Source organism: Chrysemys picta, chromosome 1 (assembly GCF_011386835.1).
Source record: "Chrysemys picta bellii isolate R12L10 chromosome 1, ASM1138683v2, whole genome shotgun sequence".
Classification (NCBI taxonomy): Eukaryota; Metazoa; Chordata; order Testudines; family Emydidae; genus Chrysemys; species Chrysemys picta.
In genome coordinates, this window is record NC_088791.1 from 88,386,955 (window position 1) to 88,406,473 (window position 19,519).

The 19,519-nt window shown below is 45.6% G+C and overlaps 1 protein-coding gene across 5 annotated transcripts in view; it reads right to left on the bottom strand.

The window, feature by feature from the left end:
• PDE6H (phosphodiesterase 6H) overlaps window positions 1-19,519 on the bottom strand; it is a 110,055-nt gene that overhangs the window by 4,158 nt on the left and 86,378 nt on the right. For 2 of the 5 annotated variants that reach the window (XM_008178784.4, XM_008178783.4), the window contains exons 2-3: window positions 6,313-6,518; window positions 494-675 (exon numbers count right to left, since the gene is read on the bottom strand). In XM_008178784.4, coding sequence (XP_008177006.1) covers window positions 494-627 — 134 coding nt within the window. In that variant the 5' untranslated portion in view covers window positions 628-675; window positions 6,313-6,518. Of the gene's footprint in view, window positions 1-493; window positions 676-4,630; window positions 4,791-6,312; window positions 6,519-8,401; window positions 8,575-19,519 lie in introns of those variants that run through there. The other 3 variants (XM_005305279.4, XM_008178782.4, XM_005305283.5) reach the window with 3 other exon arrangements.

Here is a 19,519-nt window from a genome sequence, read left to right on the forward strand (position 1 = left end):
AGAAAAGGGAATAGTTCAAGGATTTTGCTAAATTACAGGGACAAAGGACATAAGATCAGCAGCAGAGGAGGGGAACAGTTCACAAGGAGTTCCTCACTGCCAAGGGGACGTAGGGTTGCCAGTTTTGGTTGGATGAATTCCTGTAGATTTCATCACATGATATAATCTTTAATTAAAGATTAATCTTTAATTACTGGATTGGCAACCCTAAAAGGGAGTGACACAAGAGTATAATACAAGTGTTTCCTGGTTTGGCCTAATGGGTTCCATGGAGAATTTGGTGCAACTCTCTTGTTGGACTCATAAGGGGGAAGTGTTACTTCTGGCATGATATCCTCCCTATGAGAACATATCCTGCCTTCTCATGTTCTATTCATGCAGAGATCATCTGAAAGATCCCAGATATGAGAAGGTGTATCAGATCACCTCACTGCCTCACCTAATGTATGTAAAGGGAAGTACCGCTCCCTGGAGCTCTCATTAGTGCTCTTACCCTTTTACTCCTTTCTTTGGGGGCTTGCTTTTGAACTGTCTTGTCTGCCTTTGCTTGAACTTGGGAGGTCCCTTGCGTGGTGTGGTGGGACCAGCTGCCACTTCTGTGGTGTTGAGGGTATTGGCGTCGCTCATTCTTGAATTGCTGTATACACGAGGTACTCCTCTTTCAAATCTTCCTGTCTGTAAGACAAATGCAGATAATGAAAAGGAAGGAGGGTGCTGAACTTATGACTTCTAGATGCCATCAGCCAGAGGAGGGAGAAAGGACTATAACTTTGACCAGCGCCTAGGGATGGGGATTCAACAGCCAGGATGGGCAGGGATGGTGTCCCTACCCCCTGTTTACCAGAAGCTGGGAATGGACGACAGGAGATGGATCACTTGATGATTACCTGTTCTGTTCATTCCCTCTGGGGCACCTGGCATTGGTCACTGTCAGAAGACAGGATACTGGGTTAGATGGACCTTTAGACTGAGCCAGTATGGTTGTTCTTATGTACAGTATAAGAATCAGAACAGCATCTGCAGTCACACTTGCTAGGATAAAAAAGGCAAGTTCTCAGTCTCCAAGCCATGGGGACACCAGCTGGGGGCAGGGAGACTTTTATCCCCTTAGCAGGATATTGCACAGCGAGCTGCAGACAGATGGTTACACCTGCTTCTGAAGGTTAATGTTGGAGACAGGTTGCTAGACCAGATGGCCCAGTAATCTGTTCTGGTGGAGCAGGAGGACTAGTACCAATGGAGCTAGATAACTAGTTTGTTCTAGTCTGGTAAGGCCTATATTTTTATTTGCAGATTTAGTATATACCTACTTGGTGCCACATCACCATAAGAAAATGTTTATAATCATTACAGAATATCTGGGCAATACGGAATATTAGCCTCCTACGGAAATAGTTTTCCCCAAGATGTTTTAAACTGGACCAAGGCAAAACAGTGGAGAATATATTTTAGGAAACAATCCTTCATTGACTAGGATGTGGGAGAGTGTGAATGGGTGAGATGACCCAATAGACATTGTCCATCTCCATTTTTGACGATTTTAAGTGTCATGAACAATAGCTTTGCATACTCCATTGCTGCATATGGATCAGGCCATAATTCCATTGTAAAAAGGAAATCCAGGAACAAGGCTAACTAATTAATACTGTGTGGTTCCCAAATCTGTACATCTGCTCAGCAGATTGTAAAAGTGGCCAAGGAACCATTTGGTCACTGTCATCCCCTAGTGGACATAAATTCAATTGCTGGCACATAGAGGACATACATTTTCTTTTGTCTCAGGTGGTAGAGCTGCTGCATTGGTATCTGAGGGTCCTGTGGTTCTACACCCCACAGGACATGGATCCCTGACACCTGTGTCCCATGGGGTCATCCATCCCTTCATTAAGTCAGATGCAGCTCAGTGCACACTGTTCAAGAGCACCCAGTGGTATAGTGGTAAAAAAAAAAAAAGTGGATAAACTAGCCTACAATACATTCCATATTCTCCAAAGGAGACGTGAGTAAAATTTGTTTACTCATTTTACCCTCAACTCCACTCCTGTGTGCACCTATGGAAAGGGGGGGTTTCCATCTTTCTCCCTTCCTGAAGTCACATGCTTCCCTTCTCTGCATTCATCATGTAAGTCCTGTCCTAAAGCATTTCCGGTGGGTCACTTACTGAATGTTCATGCTAACAAGTGTTGGAATTAGCTTCACAATCTCAGTACTGACGTCAAATCCCTTTATGTCACCACAGTAACTTTAATATAATCCTCCAAATATCCTCTTTCCCTCCCCCACCCCTCTGTTACGACGCTACAGACTGCAGAGATGAGATCTTTCTAATCACAAGCCTATAAAAGCCACCAAAGAGCTGAGAGTATTTTTAGATAATTGACAACCACGGAATGAGAGGGCTTCTTGCCCCCCATCAGTGCCTGCAATTGCTGTAATTCTTTCCTTTAAACAAAATCTAGAAAGGTCGGAGGGACAGCCTGAAGAGCAAAGAATATATTCTTAGCAATTCCATTTTAACATGTGCATGCGTGTTGATAGGCCACATACTTTGAAATAAGGGTGTTCCATACAAGGTGCTCAGATACCAAAGTGATCAACACTCTATAAATACCTCAATAGCTGCATCTTTTCATATCTAATACACTAGAGACTGGATGGTTAAAGCCATCCTAAGTAAAATAACAAACAGTAGAGTTTGCAGTGACAGCCAGGAATAGTTTGAAATGTATATACACTAGCCCTGCTGCTCACAGTATATCCACAATCTTCCAAGGCACACTTGCTATACACTCAATTTGATCACAAACCTAGTCATAGTAAATCTAGTTATATAAATTAAATTAATGGAGATATCCTATTTCCTAGAACTGGAAGGGACCTTGAAAGGTCATTGAGTCCAGCCCCCTGCCTTCAGTAGCAGGACCAAGTACTGATTTTGCCCCAGATTCCTAAGTGGCTCCCTCAAGGATTGAACTCACAACCCTGGGTTTAGGAGGCCAATGCTCAAACCACTGAGCTATCCCTCCCCCAATTATGTATCTGTCTTGTTACCTATATGGTCCCTGTCACCATAGTATCTCAGCATCTCCCAGGATTTTATGGATTTATCCTCACAACAACCTTGCAGAGTGGGGAAACTATATTTTATAGAAGAGAAGCTACAATATAGAGATTAAGTGATTTGTCCAAGGTCACAGAGTAAATCTGTGTCAGAGCCAAGAATTATACCTAGATCTCCTGAATCTCAGTTTAGGGCCAAATTCTCTGATAAAGTAAATGGAATTGTGCTAATTTACACTAGCAGGGAGTTTGGTCCCTATTTTCTTAGCCACAAGACCATCTTTCCTTCCTGAGAATGTGTTATTTAAAGAATTGACAAAAAAATGTAAAACCCTGCTGCTTTGCTCTAAGAAATGTAGAGCTTTAAGCATAACAATTAAGCATCGTGGTGTGCGTGGGCTATACCTGCCTACACTTGTGGTTAAAGCATTGTGCACTAGTCTCAAGAACAATAATAATCAATGGGGTACACAGTTACAATGATGTAGACACCCTCCTGGAGTACTAGAGGCACAGGGTGATAGAAATGTGTAATCAGTATCCAAAGAACATCTCTAACCAGCTTTGATCCACTTGGACAGACCCAGATATTATCCTGGCCACCCATGAGAGAATGAAATGTGACATAATAGTAAAAATGGCTGACTGAGATTTTTAACCCTGGATACTGACATCAAGAAACCGGAGAGGCAGCTGGGCTAACATCTGTCAGTGAGCTCGCTCCCTGTTTTAGCAGACACCAGGCTGGTGCTAGCACAACACTCCATCCAGATCATAATGCCTTTGAGAGGCAGCTGCCTCCCATCCCTCAAAGCCCCCTTGGCTCCGAGCTTTACTCAGGAAGAGAAGCAGATAATAGGAGGGCTCCGTCTTTGGGATTCAGAGCCTTTCCTCCACCCCACCACTATGTGAGGTTTCAGCCACCTTCACCTGGTATATGGTGGGAGAAAGCTTCAGACCAAACCATACTACATCCTATTTCTCATCTGCACTAATGTAAGAGAGAGGGAAAGAAATGGGAATCAAAGGGTTAAGGAATTACAGTTCTCTCTTCCCCGCAGCACCTTCATTACTCCTGTTCTCCCTACCCATCTCCACAGCTTGACGGCACCTTGGGAAAGAGCACAGAGCTTTTGGGTAGGAAGCGCTGGGAGAGTTCATCCTTCCTTCATCTCAAGCTCAGCACCAGACAGCACAAAGTCACTGTGCTGCTATTACACTGACATGCCAGTGAGAGTTAATTTCCATCCACACACAGGCAAAGATGTCTTTGTTCTTGCAGTGGAGACCAATTCTCATTGACACAAGAGCTGCACCAATTCTTGTGTCTCTGTGATCAGTTCCTCCGGAACCATGCAGGACCACTGAGTGGGGCTGCAGCCCAGGACTCACAGAAGTAGGAGAAACACACAGCACAGCCTTCCATTTGTGTTCTGCAACCCTGTCTATCCATTTATCTAGGTACTCGGATGGTCCCTGTCACCCCAATACTTAGGTGCCTGACAATCTCCTACTTCACCTAGATTTGATCTTTTTCTATGGCACCTCTTTGAGTTCTCTGGCGCCTTACCTCTGAATACGTTCCAGAGTCTTTGCCACAGCTCCCCTGCCACTAATGTCACTGGAAGACAGTGAAAGATAGTCCCAGGGTGAGAGAACTGACAGAGCCAGTAGCTGTGGATTCTTGTCCTTTCCCAATGAAGGTTGCTGGACAACTGAATGTTCCTTCACATCCTCTGCTCTCACTCACACAGTGTTATCTAATTGGCTCTGACAGGCTCTTTACTTGGCCCAGGATTTAATCCATTTGCGTAATGGCCTTGCTTGCGTCTGAACACTAATTTTACCTAATACAATCTGTCCACAGTGATGTTCTTATCCCAGTGCTGGCAGATGACATCCCACCTCTGGGTTGGCTTCCAGGTTAATCTCCTTCCCCGCTACCTTCTGATTCCAATGCACTTAAGGAGGCTTGAGTACTAGTGACAAAGAGCTGCTCTTTAATCCACCCCCTTCACAGCTTTAGTCTCTGATCCTCTATGGAAAATTTCCCTGACAAGCGAAATAGACATCTGACATGATCTTCTTTATAGCAGCATCAGATTCCCCACGTGGGCTGTGACCTTCCTTGGGTCCGTGCCCTGGGAAGGTCAGACACGCACTACTGCATGTGTGCTGGGATCTGCAGTGCAGCCCCAAAAATCTGAGACACAAGGCCCAGGTGGGTTGGGATCTTCCTCGCAACAATGCTCTGAAAATACATATTGTCTCCAGGTAGAAATGCTCTCAGCTATTTTATTCCACGTGGTGATATCCTCACCATCTCAGCTATGGGCCTTGTGTGCTGTAGCAGTGATCTTCCTTGCAGCAGTGCTCTAGCTAGAGAACTTTGTATCCAGTATCAGACATAACTGCGGCTGAATGGAAAGAAGTCCCATAGCTCCAGGGCCAGCTGTTTGAACTGGGGATGTAATGAATATTTCTAGCCTCGGCCACTGCTGATGCCTGTATCCTACTGCTCTGAGCTCTCAGACTCTTTTCTCTAGCAATGGTTTCAAGACCAAACAGAAACAAAAAAGGATGCACTTAAAAAGAGAGTCAGCTTTTAAGCTAGTTCTAAGTAGAACTGAAGTCCTGCAGCCCACTCCTTGATGGGAATCCTAGGAAATTCCATCCCATTCTGCAAAGGTGAAATGGTGAGCTTGGAAGACAGACTGTTACAGAGAGAAAGGGTTTATTATCAGACTGGGGAAGGGGGTATCTAGCTGTGTGAGCAGAACCCTTCAAATACCTCCTGGGGTTTCAGCAGTACCTTGTAAACAGCAGCTGAGTCCTGGACTCCAGTAGTGTCTTTACCACAGTGCCCTGTACACATTTTACAGCAATGCCCTGCCAGTGCCAGCCATACAAAGACTCAGATGAATTCCACAACAGCCAAGCAACGGTCCAAATCAAACGGCCACCAAGAAAAACACTAAGGAAGAAGCTGCTTCCAAACTAACCAGCCTCTTATAGGTAGGCTGACTATTCATGAAAGATTCCCATTTACTTCAGTCAATGGATCCCTACACTAAGGTAAGAGACAGAGCAAAACGTTACCTAAGAAATGAAAATCTGTCTCTTCCAGACACAAACGCCAAACAATTCCCCAGGGTTTTCATTAGACTTTTCTCAGCTCAGTTTCTCTCTTTCTTCCCACTCTCTCTCCCCAGTATCAGTCTGGGATACACAGAAATTGTAGGGAATACTTACAGTGCTGAGAGCTCCTCTTGGAAATCATTAAATTACCTTCCTCCAGCCTGATTAGAAAAATCTCTCAAAGACGCAACTCATTGTCCAGAAATAGTCTGCCCGCAGGTGATGTCACAGACTCAAGGCACCAATCATGAGGCATTCGTCCTTGGAGGAGGGCAACCGTGTCTCCAAGACCTCTGATCCTGGCTTTACTGAGGGTGCATCTAGGGGAAGGATTAAAGAAATGTCATAAGCATGACATGCTCCTAAGAGAAGGCCCAAGTCCATTTTCTGAGTTGGGAAGGGGAGGTGGGGAAAAGGACGCCTCCCCCATCTCCAACAATCTAGCAGCTTGGGGCAAAGTAGTTGAGTAGCTCACTGCCACTATTACAGCCCATGGGCTAAGGTAACAGCTAGGTCTTCTAGGTGCCCCTGCACTGGAGTAGAGAGGTTAGGCCTGTGGATGAATGGAGTGACAGAAGTGGCAGGTAGGGGTGTGATAGAGAAGACAAGGGGAATACAACATTTTGTGAGGACATTTTACAAGGGAAGCAGATCATACATGTAGATAAATCTCTGTATTAAGCATCTTCACATAACTTTCATATGACTTTGTATTATGCCTGTATTTTCATACAACTTTGTATCAGATACTTATATAGAAAACTTTGTACTGAGCCTTGGTATAATGTTAAAAAAAATGTATTTTTGCTAGAAGTAGAATAAGATCTCTCCCCCTCCTACCACCCTGCCCCCTGCTTTTTAATCAATTGCCCTGTTGAATGAGCGAGGTGTGAATGAGTCAGGTGTGGAAGGCAAGCATCTCAAGACAGCTGCAACAGTTGGAGAGGGGATGGAAGCCAGACCCAAGAACAATAAAACTTGTCAAGTGGGCTCACTAAAGAAGAGCAGACATATTGACAGCCTTGGGGGTTAGAAGAGAGCACCTTCTTTTGAAGACACCCTCTTTGAACAGCATTGGGACAACACCCAGAAAGAAGCAGCACAAAGGACCAACGGACACAGGGTACGTCTTCACTACCCGCTGTATCGGCGGGTAGCAATCGATTTATCTGGGATCGATATATCGCGTCTCGTTAAGACATGATATATTGATCCCCGAACGTGCTCACCGTCGACTCCGGAACTCCACCAGAGTGAGCGGCGGTAGCGCAGTCGACGGGGGAGCCGCAGCCGTCGATCCCGCACCGTGTGGAGCCCAGGTAATTCGATCCAAGATACTTTGACTTCAGCTACGCTACTCACGTAGCTGAAGTTGTGTATCTTGGATCGATCCCCCCCCCCCAGTGTAGACCAGCCCACAGACACAGATTTTGCATCTCGTATAAATTTGCATGAGAGGGAAGCTGCTATAAAGGTGAGGTGTCTTGCAAAGGATCCTGGGTCTCGTCTTGTCAACATGGGAGCATCGATCCAGATCGGCAGAAGCCCGGCTCCACCCCTCCCCCATTTAACTCCCCTGGCCAGTGAAGTTAAGGGGAGAAACTAATTGGTAACAACAAGACGGAGTGTGCTTGTGGGTTTGTATGTGAGTGCATGAGTGTAATATATATCATATGCATATGATACAGCGTTGATTGATACATGTATTACCAATAAATGTGGCGCTTTGCCTTATTCCCCCTGAAAAGATCCTGTGCAGTACTTTAAGTACAACATACATTGGTCCAAATTAATCTCTGGAATAACTCCACTGATTGTAACACACTTTTGTTTTAAAGACCTTTGTTTTTTATTTGGGATGTCTTTTAATGATCAGGTGCAGGAGCCTGAGAGGAGAGCAGTGACAGAGACCTAGATGAAAGCAGTGATTCTGAAGATGATTTTGAAGAAGGCCAGATCTTCAGCTGATGTAACTCCATTGACTTCAGTGGGACTATGCTTAGTTACACCACCTAAGGATCTGGCCCAGGGAATGAGGTCAAGGCGCAGAGGAAGGGGGATACTGTTCTGAGACCTGGGAGTGGGATGAAAAGAGACACAGAAATTGCAAGAGGAGAAGGACACAAACACAACATTAGAGAGAGAAGAGTGGAAGAGAGGATGTCGCATTTCTGTAGCAGGTATCTCTACCTTCCAAACTTACCCAGTATCCTTTGAAGTAGCTACAGTGGTGTTTAAAAGGTGATGCTGCAGCTGTTGATAGAAAGGATTCTGGGGCACATCTGGGACCTAAATGGCGGCCGGCTGAACAAGAACAGGGACCTCTCTGAGAGGATAGAGCAACTGAGCAGAAACTCCTGGTGCAGAAGAACAGTTCAAGGCTGGACTGTTGATGAGTTACCATAGTAGCACAGTGCGATTCCAGTGCCCTATTAAGTGTGGCAGCCTAGGCAACTACCCACTTAGTTCAGGCCTGTGGCCACCTCATGTACGACTGCATTGCTCGGTCATACTGCATTATGTCAAATACCATACAAGGAGTGCGGTGCTGTGCTGAGACCCCCTCTGCCTGGCCTGAATGCAATGTCAGAGGTGCATCAAATATTGCAGTATTGCCAAATCTAGCAAGTGTCACAGGTCTCACCATAACTAAGCCCAGATTCACAAAGATTGACTTAAATACTCGGAAGATCTGTGCCTCGGTGTTTTCCTTGAAACATCACATTTTGCAGGTTGGCCATTACGGGCATGTCTACACTGCAATTAAAAAGCCTGCAACAGCTGACTTGAGCTTGTGGGGCTCGGGCTAAGGGGCTGCTGGGTAGATGTCTGGGATCGGGCTGCAGTCTGGGCTCTAGGACCCTGCAAGTTGGGAGGGTCCCAGAGCTCAAGCTGCAGCCCAAACCAGAATATTTACACTGCAATTAAACTGCCCCTTGGCCTACGGTGACCAGATGTCCTGATTTTATAGGTACTATCCTGATTTTTGGGTCTTTTTCTTATATAGGCTCCTATTACCCCCCACCCCCGTCCCGATTTTTCACACTTGCTGTCTGGTCACGCTACCTTGGTCTGAGCCCTGTGAACCTGTGTCAGTCAGCACGAGCCAGCTGCAGGTGTCTAATTGCAGTGTAGACATACCCTATGTGAGAATCTCAGCATACTTTAAAAAATGTCAGGAAGTCCCTACTCTCACGGTTGTGGAGAAAAGCTTGAAAATGTGACCTGGGTGTAACCTAAAGGGTCTGAAACCAGAAGACAAAGAAAAAGAAGCTGAAATATATTTTTTTAATATCCTCATGATTTTTAAGACAATCTCATGATTTTTTTGAGGCTGGACTAATGATTTTTGAATATTTGGGTTGGCAACTCCTCCTCCCTGCAGGGACTGGCTCCTGCACACAAGCGCTCTGAGGTTAAACATGGTCAGCAGCTTCCTGCAGGCTTGGGGGGTTATAAGCAGCTGCAGTATGTTGGCACCAGACTCTCCTCCCACACCCACTGCTCATTCCCAGTTCTCTGTCTGCCTCCAACTGGCCCAGACATCTGTTTTCTCTCCTTGTTCCTTTCTCTTATATTGAGAGCGTGCTGGGAAACAACTGTTTTGTCTTCCCCTGTGAAAAATGTTGATGAAAATGAAACTTTTTTTTTTTTGTCGAAATTTTTCTTTGAAACTTTTTCAGGCTTTTGTTATGAAAAACTAAATTATGTAGGTTTTCAGCAAACAAAATTCCCTGTTTTGCAGTTTAAAAAAAGTCAATTTTTTCCCCCGAGAAAAACCTGAAAATGTTTGACAAAATTTGACATTTTTATGAACATTTCCATTTTCTTTAGAAAGCCATTTTCCAGTGAAAAAGACATTTTGACAGAAAATACTCAATCAGCTCCATTTATGTTCTTCTCTTGGCTCTTTTTCATCCCTTTCTCACTCTTTCCCACTGTTGCCTTCCCTTTTTCTACCTCTCTCATTCCATCTATTCTCTCACCCTGCCCTTTCGCTTCTCTTTCCCTCCTGAAGGTGCTGGACTCTGCTTTGCAGTGTGTGTGTGTGTGTGCGTGTGCGTGTGCGTGTGAGCACACACGCGCGCAAGCATGCACTTAGATGCTCCCTTTGCATGGCACTAACAGACATGCAGGAGTGACTCTGTTGTAATTTTAAGGTGCATCCCAGCTGGATGATGGGATTTGCTGGGTCTTGACCAGGAGTCAAGTGTGATCAGTTCCCCCTGTGTGTCCATGGCTATGGCCTCCCACATTGCTGCTTCACGCTCTGGCTTCCATCCCCTCTTGTGATTGACTAACACAGTGAGAAATTGAGTTTCCTGCTTTTTTTCAGCTCCCGTGTGACACAATTTAGACCAGAACAGGGCCAGAAACTGGGGTCAAACAATAACAGTAATCCTGTCTCTATGGCCCAGGAAGGGAGAACCAACACTCTCAATGCTGCTGTAGGCCAGATTTTTCCCCACTTCCATTCTAAGAAATCTTTTGCAACCCCTCCCACAAGATCTCAAACCCTATGGTAACTATGGTAACCATAACTATACCAGAAATAACAACTAATTTGGCAAACTTTAATGATACAGGAAATACACAATTTAAAATACACTCACAATTCCATGGATGAGTTTGTCTTGCTGTGAAAATATATCTGACCTGAGGCTGAAATATAGTGGGCCGAATCCTTGATTGGTGGTTCTACTGGAATCAATGGATCTGTACTTATTAATTTACACCAGCTAGGATCTAAAACAGCTGATATAAAACATGTACAGTATTTGTTATTTGGACTAACTTGTCACTGTCCTTTCCACAAAACCCTCTGTCCTTCTAAATCCCACCTAGGCCAGAAATGAACTGCAACAAATAATAAAAATACTTACACCCTGATTCTGATCTCACTTATATTCTAGAGACATAGAAATGCAGGGCTGGAAGGGACTCCTCAAAAAGTTATCAAGTCAAAGTAAACCTAGACCATCCCTGACAGATGTTTGTCTAATCTGTTCTTTAAAACCTCCAGTGATGGGGATTCCACAATCTCCCTTGGTAATCTATTCCAGTATTTAACGACCCTTAGAGTTAGAAAGTTTTTCCTAATATCTAACCTGAATGTCTCTTGCAGCAGATTAAGCCCATTACTTCTTGTTCTCCCTTCAGGGGACATGGACAACAGTCGATCACTGTCCTCTTTATAACAGTCCTTAACAGATTTGAAGATTTTGTCAGGTCTCCTCACAATCTTCTCTTCTCAAGACTAAAGATGCCCAGTTGTGTCAACCTTTCCTCATAGGTCAGGTTTTCTAAACCTTTTATCATTTTTGTTGCTCAGGACTCTCTCCAGTTTGTCCACATCTTTCCTAAAGTGTGACACCTGGAATTGGACACAGTACTCCAGCTGAGGCCTCACCAGTGCCCAGTAGAGTGGGACAGTTACCTCCTGTGTCTAATGTACAACACTCCTCCCATACTCCGCCTCCTCCTCTTCTTCGCCCAACACCTCCTCCTCAGAGTTCACTCTGGGGGCCTATGACTCCAGCTCCTCCGAAGTATCCAGGGGGCTTTTGGTGGGGAGAGGTCTCTGCTGACGATGGCATGCAGCTCTTTTTAATAGCAGCATGTCTGCAGCTCTGCACCAGAGTAGCTGTTAGCCTCCCTTGCCTTCTGGTACAGCTTTCACATGGCACTGCTCCGGGTCCCTTTTGTAGCCACTTCTCCCCACAAACGCAGGAGATCCTCCACCTCCTGTGTGCTCCAGGCAGGAGTGTGTCTGCAGCGTGGAGTTGGCATGGTTAGCTAGGCAGTCGCTGGGTGAGCTCTACACACGGAGCAAACAGGAAATGGAGTCAGGGGAGAGGCGTGTACCTGTGTACCTGGCCACCAGGCAGTGGAGTTCAAAATGGTGACCAAAGCAGTCATGCTGGGGCATTTACGGCCACTAAAGTTGATGTAAGTAATGCAGTGTCTACACTGACACTGCGTTGACCTAACTACATTGAGCTAAGTGCTACGCCTCTCATGGAGGTGGCGTTATTAAGTCAGCATAGCAGGTGAGTTACATCAGCAAGAGCAACATTTTAGTGTAGACACTTACAGAGTTAGTTCGACGTAAGCTGCCTTGCATTGATCTAACTCTAGTGTAGACCAGGCCTGAGACATTCACTTGCTGTTCTCTACTTTGCACCTAGGGGTACCTGTAGAATCCTTCTCTCCCTATCCAGAAACCTATCTCCTTTCCTGTATTCACTCTCTTCCTTAGGGTTGCCACCTTTCTAATGGCTGGTAACTGGACCCAGAAGGCCCTGCCCCTGCTCCACCTCTTCTCTTGAGGCCATTCCCCGTTCTCCACCTCTTCCACAGGCCCTGTGCCTGCTCTGCCTCTTCCCCCCAGATAAAAAAAAACGGACATCAGAGCTTGCCAAATGGCACCCGGACACACGAGCCAAAACCCGGACTGTCCAGGTGAAAACCAGACCGGTGGCAACCCTACTTTCCTAGCCCCATCTGCGAGTTCGAGTGCCCTCTCCCTTCCTGGATCTCTCTTTCAGGGTATGTCTACATTGCAAAAAGAGGTGCGTTCTTAACTCTGGTCAGCTAACCCACGTTAGCAAACTCAGGTTAAAGTAGTAGTGACGACATGCCAAGTCGGCATAACTCAGGTTAGCAGCTCATGACAAGCCCAGGCTCCCCTAAAGTATGTCTACACTGCAGCTGGGAGTGAGCCTCTCAGCCCAGGTAGACAGACGTGTCTTGTGGGGCTTGTGCCTGCATGCTAACAACAGCAGTGTAGATGTCCAGGCTCGGGCTGGAAGTATAGGGGGTTGGGTCGGTTTGAGAGCCTGACCTTCTGCCTGTGCTGGAACATCCATACTGCTATTTCCAGGTCCGGCTCTGGCTTTTTTGCCGCCCCGGGCAAAAAAGCCTCCGGCCGCCCACCTCTCCCCCAGCGTGGCAGGGGAGGGCGGCCGGAGCCCTGGGGGAAGGGCGGAGTGCCCGGCCAGGGCTCCGCTCTCCCCGGCGGCCAGAGCGCCGGGGGGAGGGCGGCGAGCCCCGGCCGGGGCTCCGCTCTCCCCGGTGGCCGGAACCGGAGCACCGCACCGCGCAGCCCCCCTCCAGGTGCCGCCCCAAGCACAAGCTTGGTGGGCTGGTGCCTGGAGCCGGCCCTGGCTATTTCTAGCTCCAGCCCACTAGCACAAGTCTATCTCTCTGGACTGGGGGGTTTGCTCTCAGCTGTACCCTTATAGGCTTGAGCTCCAGCTGCTAACCTGCACTAAAAGCTGAGCTGCTGTGTCTTCACTGCCATTTGAACCTGAGTTAGCTAACCTGCATTAAGAGCACACCCTTTTTGCAGTGTAAATATACCTGCAGTCTTTGACCCCTCTTTCCTTTACCAGACCGTCTTTCTCTCCTTCTGGCTCACTCCACTCTGCCCCCTCTCTGGGTCCCCACCCAGCTCCCTATTTTTCCCTTTCTTCCAGCTGCCCCCTCCCCCGACTTTCTACCTTCCAGTCTCTTTCTCCTTGCCTGAACCACACTCTCATTTCACCAACACCCTCTCCCCCAGCTTGGCCCCCTCTGTGTGTTTGATGGGTGGGAGAGGCAGCAGCAGTTGCCCAGGGTTCCTGTGTCTTCCTTCCTCACCTTTGAGCTGGGGACTGGAGTTATGCGATTAGCGCTTTAGCTGGCCTAAAAGCTGCTTAATTAGGCGTTAAGTCTCCAATCTTCTCCCCGTGCCTCCGGCAAATCTCTCCTTGAAATGCCTGGGAACATGAAGGAGAGATGGAGCACTTCATCACATTCCGTTCCCCTGGGTTCAGGTTCCCACCCGACCGACACCGTGGCACCCAACCTGGAAAACACCAGCAGCCTCAGCCCTCTGAATGAATTTCAGGAACCTACTTCCACAGGAAACCTTCTACAGTAATATGGGTCAGGAATTACAGCCCCTGCTGTGTGCTGTGTGTCTGAACCATTCCATGTGTGTCCCCTCCCATCTTTGCTAAACACATGCTCTGTGTGAACTTCAGCCTACCACATGCAGTGCTGAGGCATGTTAAACACACACCCATTCCTATCTATACACAAGGTCCTCACACTGTGCACATCTGCGCCCATATCAAGGTATGTATTCACATCTCTGTCACTTTCACTTGCCACATAAACTAGTGTACTAGTAGAATGAAGTATTGTTACAATGGGGAAAATATATGGTAAGTTCCTGTGAGTAGCAATAACTTCAACAGGATTTATACTTCTAAAATGATTCCTCAGACAGGCTGGGGACTTGTACTTGTAGAGCATATATGCATTTATATAATTTCACTTACTGGGCCAAATTCTCCTTTCAATCCCACTGAAGTTGCTCTACATTTATTTTGCAACTTTCTTCCCACAGAATTCCAAAATATATCACTAGCTTACCATAGGTTTCAGAGTAGCAGCCGTGTTAGTCTGTATCCGCAAAAAGAACAGGAGTACTTGTGGCACCTTAGAGACTAACAAATTTATTAGAGCATAAGCTTTCGTGGACTACAGCCCACTTCTTCGGATGCATATAGAGGCTTACCATAGAAACACTGTCCAAGAGATACAGTATATTTCATTGGGGCAGGGGGGATTTCTGCATTTAGAAGGGAGGCTTCCTACTCTAGCCTGGGAGCCTAATATAGTCAAATATCATTGTGAGGGCAAGTCAGTGATGGAAAAGTCAGGGAGGTGTCATCTGATTCATAAAAATCTACAGAATCATCGTTTCAGTGGTGTCACCCTTGGTAGCATCACAGGAGGGACTCACTGTCCTTGGCTCCCAACTCCCGCGCCTCTGGTTGGTGGAAATTTTGATAATATAATGTCATTGGAAATGGGGCGAGTTGGGTATCATTCGAAAGCCCTTCCCCCCACCCCCCAAACTCAGTGGTACCAAACATGGCAAACCTAGAACAATTATGTAGATATATATTAGAGAAAATGTTTAAAAGTCAATGTTGTGGTAATTACACTTTAACACCGGGATGCATTGCTTACATAAAAAAAGACTTAAAACATTAATTCATCCAAGTCATCAGTGTTGTCTCTGTCTAGGGCACCACGGCTAGATGCATTGTCACACTAATCCTCATCTGTTCCACACTCACACATCTCCATACATGGCAGGCTGCTGGCCAAACATTTGCAGGGCGGTGAGCATCTGGTCTTTGTACATAACCATTCGATTAGCTGAAGGATTGATTCCAGAGCGCATGGTATTTCAAACATAACTGGTGTGATCAGTCCATCCTCCAAGATCCATCTATGCCCAATAGGGGAGAGTAGTTTTGGATGCACTTAATCAATCTGAGGCCATTCCATTGCCTGGTAATTTGCCTTCATGATAGCAGATGTAAATGCATCCTTTGCCAGTGGCAATTTTTGTCTGCTTCTTGGAAAACATCCACCAATGTAGCTCAGCAAGTGTCCCAATTATGGTCTTCAAATAACTAAACTTGGCATATGAATGCCTCCAGCTGTTCCGAGCATCTTCAGAGCGAGGAAGGAGTCTTTGGTGACTGAATCAAATGCCTTCCGGTAAGATAATTTGATGTTTCCAGCCAACTGTCCAGTAGTGTCACATTCGGAAACGGCATGGAAATCTTTCAGGATGGCGTCTTTTAATGGTTCAAATGATAGGAACACATCTCTGATGGATATAGAGCAATTCTGTTCCCCAGCAGGAGGTACAAAAACAAAATCTTGCTGAAGTCTTGCGTAGCGTCTCACAGAGAGCACTAGAACATCTGCGTCTTGTGCAAATATCCAAAGTTTAGTAGCATTTGTGGAATTGATGGCATGCAAAATAATATTAGAGTCAGCCTCCTCATAGGAACTACAAAAAAACCTCCCCTGAATAGTGTGAGACAGCAGCTTGATTATGCCATGTGACAACTAAATTCTTCAAGCAATTCTTCACATGCTGGAGTATTTTTCCTGCAAGGTATGCATTTAACTCATCCTTTGTGTGAGTATGAGATAGTAGCTACTTCATTGTGACACTGGAGATGTTGATGGAGTCAATGAATTTGTATTAGACAGGTGCAATAGCATGGAGGCTCTTCTTTCTGGTAATATTTTTAATTGATTTTTCTGCATACATGTCAAACACTAGGTGGACTTCATCATAGGTCCAGTATTTTCTCTGTGACCTCATAATGAAGTATTCGGCCCAATCTCGGCAGGTGTTAACAGGTTCTGGTTTGCCGAGAACTTGTATCTGAGTCATACCATTCCATAGCAGTCGAACATCAATCATGATACCTTGGAGAACTAGGACTTTCCCAAAGTCTCATGTAGATCAACATCATGCTGAGATCGGGGCATGACCAGGAGATGAGCAACCACGGAGTCGGTGCCTATGTAACCAGGTATCATGTTCTGAGCATTAGCCAGTAACACAGCACTGTCAACTGAGGGCTACAATGTAACTTGGTGAGGGCTGCATGTTTGACATGCCTGTGTTAAAGTATAATTTTAAAAAGTTGATTTTTCAACATTTTCTTGAATAGTTCTCTATGTAAGTGTTCTAGGTTTGTCATGTTTGGTACCATTGCGTTTGTGGGAGAAAGGGCCTTTGAATGATGCCCATTTTTGACGACACTGTATTATCAAAATTTCCACCAACCAGAGGACCTTGAGCTGGGTGCCTGGGGAGGGAGGCAGTGAGTCCCCCCCGCCACACTGCAGAGCGTGACACCATTGAAATTAAGTTTGTATAGATTTGTATGAATAAATGACAACTGTCTTATCTTTCTGGGGAAGCCTCGGGGTGAGACTTACAACCACTTTGCATCAGCTCTACTGGCGTAAGGTTGCTGCAACACAACTGTGAATTCCTCCCAGAAAAGATCAGTAACTTGTACGGCTGGCACAGCTAATGATATAGGTGCAGGACCAGAGGAAATTATACAGAGTAGTGTGAAGTCTAATAAAAATAATAATACTTATAAAGTTCTATCAAGTGCACATTTATACCCCTCACCAAAACATCTCTACATGAACCATTGTTTGCACTAGGAAAAACATAGGCTTTATATCTTCTCATCATTAAAAAATGCTGGAATCTCTGCTCAAACTTCAATCACCTTGTGTCAGAGCCCATAACTGGAAAATTTCAGCCTCAAAGATGAATGTTTTGGAAACTTACGAGCATGTGAAAACAAAAGGTTATGACAGAAATTGGTTTGCAGTGTCAACTACTTCTGATGGTCACTAGATGCAACTGGCAGAATATAAAGATCACTTCAGCCCTTGCTGTAATGCCAGCTACCTCTGGGGTGGAACATACCAAAGGCATTAAACAGCATACAGCAACATTCTGCAAAATTTGAGACACAAAATGAAGAGACTATATCCAACTGAACTCAGGACAGCAGAATGTAGTTACCTACAATATGTTGTCAATTGCCTGTTGATTAGAAGTGAATACATTGATTCAGAAAATTAAGAACTCCAGAGACAAACCCTGAATATAAACCACCACACCACCTGGATTCTCTCTCTCTCTCTCTCTCTCTCTTTTTTTTTTTTTCCTTGTGAGATTCTGAAATGTATTGATAAGGGTTTAGCCTTCCTGGTTGCAGTGGGAGAAATAACCCAGTGGTCGCTGGTAGATCTAACCATCATAGGACCCTACACCCTCCATTACAGTCACAGAAATCTCTTCCTCCAAAGAGGGCTAGTCAATCCTTAATTATGTTCTAGGTTCTCTCTTAATATGATGAGTGGTGTACTGGGGAGAGTTTGATTGACCTTTTACCCCTCCTGCCCTCCTCCACAATTTTAGAGAACAGGGATTGTTGCATCCTGTGTGTACTTTGGGGATGAGACAGCTTTGCATGCACTGAAAGGCTAATGTGCAACTTCAGTGAGATTCAAATGAGTTTCCAATCCTGCAGCTAACTAAAGGGGTGGGTAGGAAGGCTGCCTCCCCCAGAAAGATAAAGCAGGATGATGTTAGAAGGAGTGCATGCGTTTACTTCCCAGCTCTTCCAAACATCATGAGAGCCTCCTGAAGATGTTAAAAGTGTGTGAAATGCTCAGAAGTTCACCCTGACCCTCTTGAAAAAACCCCTCAAAGAGGGGGAAGCCCAGGACTGTAGGAGGTTTGGAAGAGCAGCGTTGCTGACTCTCCTGCTTTTATCACAATATTAGGGTTTTATTCCCCACCCTTAAAGCTCCTGGATTCCTGTGACGATGTGAGAACCTCAGCATTTTTCTTAATTGCTAAGTTTCTAGTTTGAAAATATGAACTCTAAAGGCTCCAGTACCAGATGGCAACTAGAAAGAACCCCACATTTATGATTTAAAAAAAAAACCTCTTATGATTTTTAGCCCAATCTCATGATTTTTGCTGCTTGACTCATGATTTTAGAAGACTTGAGGCTGGCCTTAGGGGGCAAAGGTCGTGTGGTTTAGGGAGGTGCCTTTAAAGATTTGGCTAAACTAGTAAGAAACCGTCAAACTTCTGGATACTTCTCTGAACCAAACTCAGATGCTGACATGTTGAAGTTTGACCACCCCCTCCTGTTGATGTGCTTAATATTTCAGTGCTTCTTTATAGTCAAGACAAGTGAGGCAGTGATTGTGTGCATTAAATGCCGGGAATACCGTCAGACATGACACGCCTCTTTTCAAACCTGGTCTCTTGGCTCTTGGCCCTGGGCCAAAGCTAACTAGCATGAAAACCTTTAACTTTTTAAGTCAAGTATCAAACCTAAATTACGATACCTAAACTGACTAGCTAAACTACTAAACCAACAACTAGAGGCTCTGTCTAAAGAGCTTCGGGATCTTCTGTCCAGATCTGTTCCTGGTCTGTCGCAGCTGGCGGTTGGAAGGAACTTATAAAGTGATGAGTCACTCCTGTGCTAGGCTCCAGCCAATCCACAAGCTAGGAACTGGCCATGTGATTCCCAGACCAGGTATATAAGCCTCACAAAGAGAAATAGCCACTCTGTCTGCTCAATGTCACGGTAGGGCTTGGAACTCATTCTTGACTGACAGTGGCAAGACTCCGCAAGCCTTAGCCTGCTCTTGCTCCAACCATGCTCTCACTCTAACTCTACCCTGGACTCTTGATTCTGACTCTGACCACTAGGCATGACCATCCCCATCACAGTTTCTGTCAGAACTGAGGTGATCTGGGTGTGGCACACTCTAGAATGTTCAAGAACAGATGGGGGAAGGGTGGGTGTGTGGGCACTGCTAGGTAGGTTCCATTGTCTGAGCTGCACATGGCTGCTGCGTCTTAAAGGATCTACAAAGGAGCTAAGATTTATCATCTCCCATT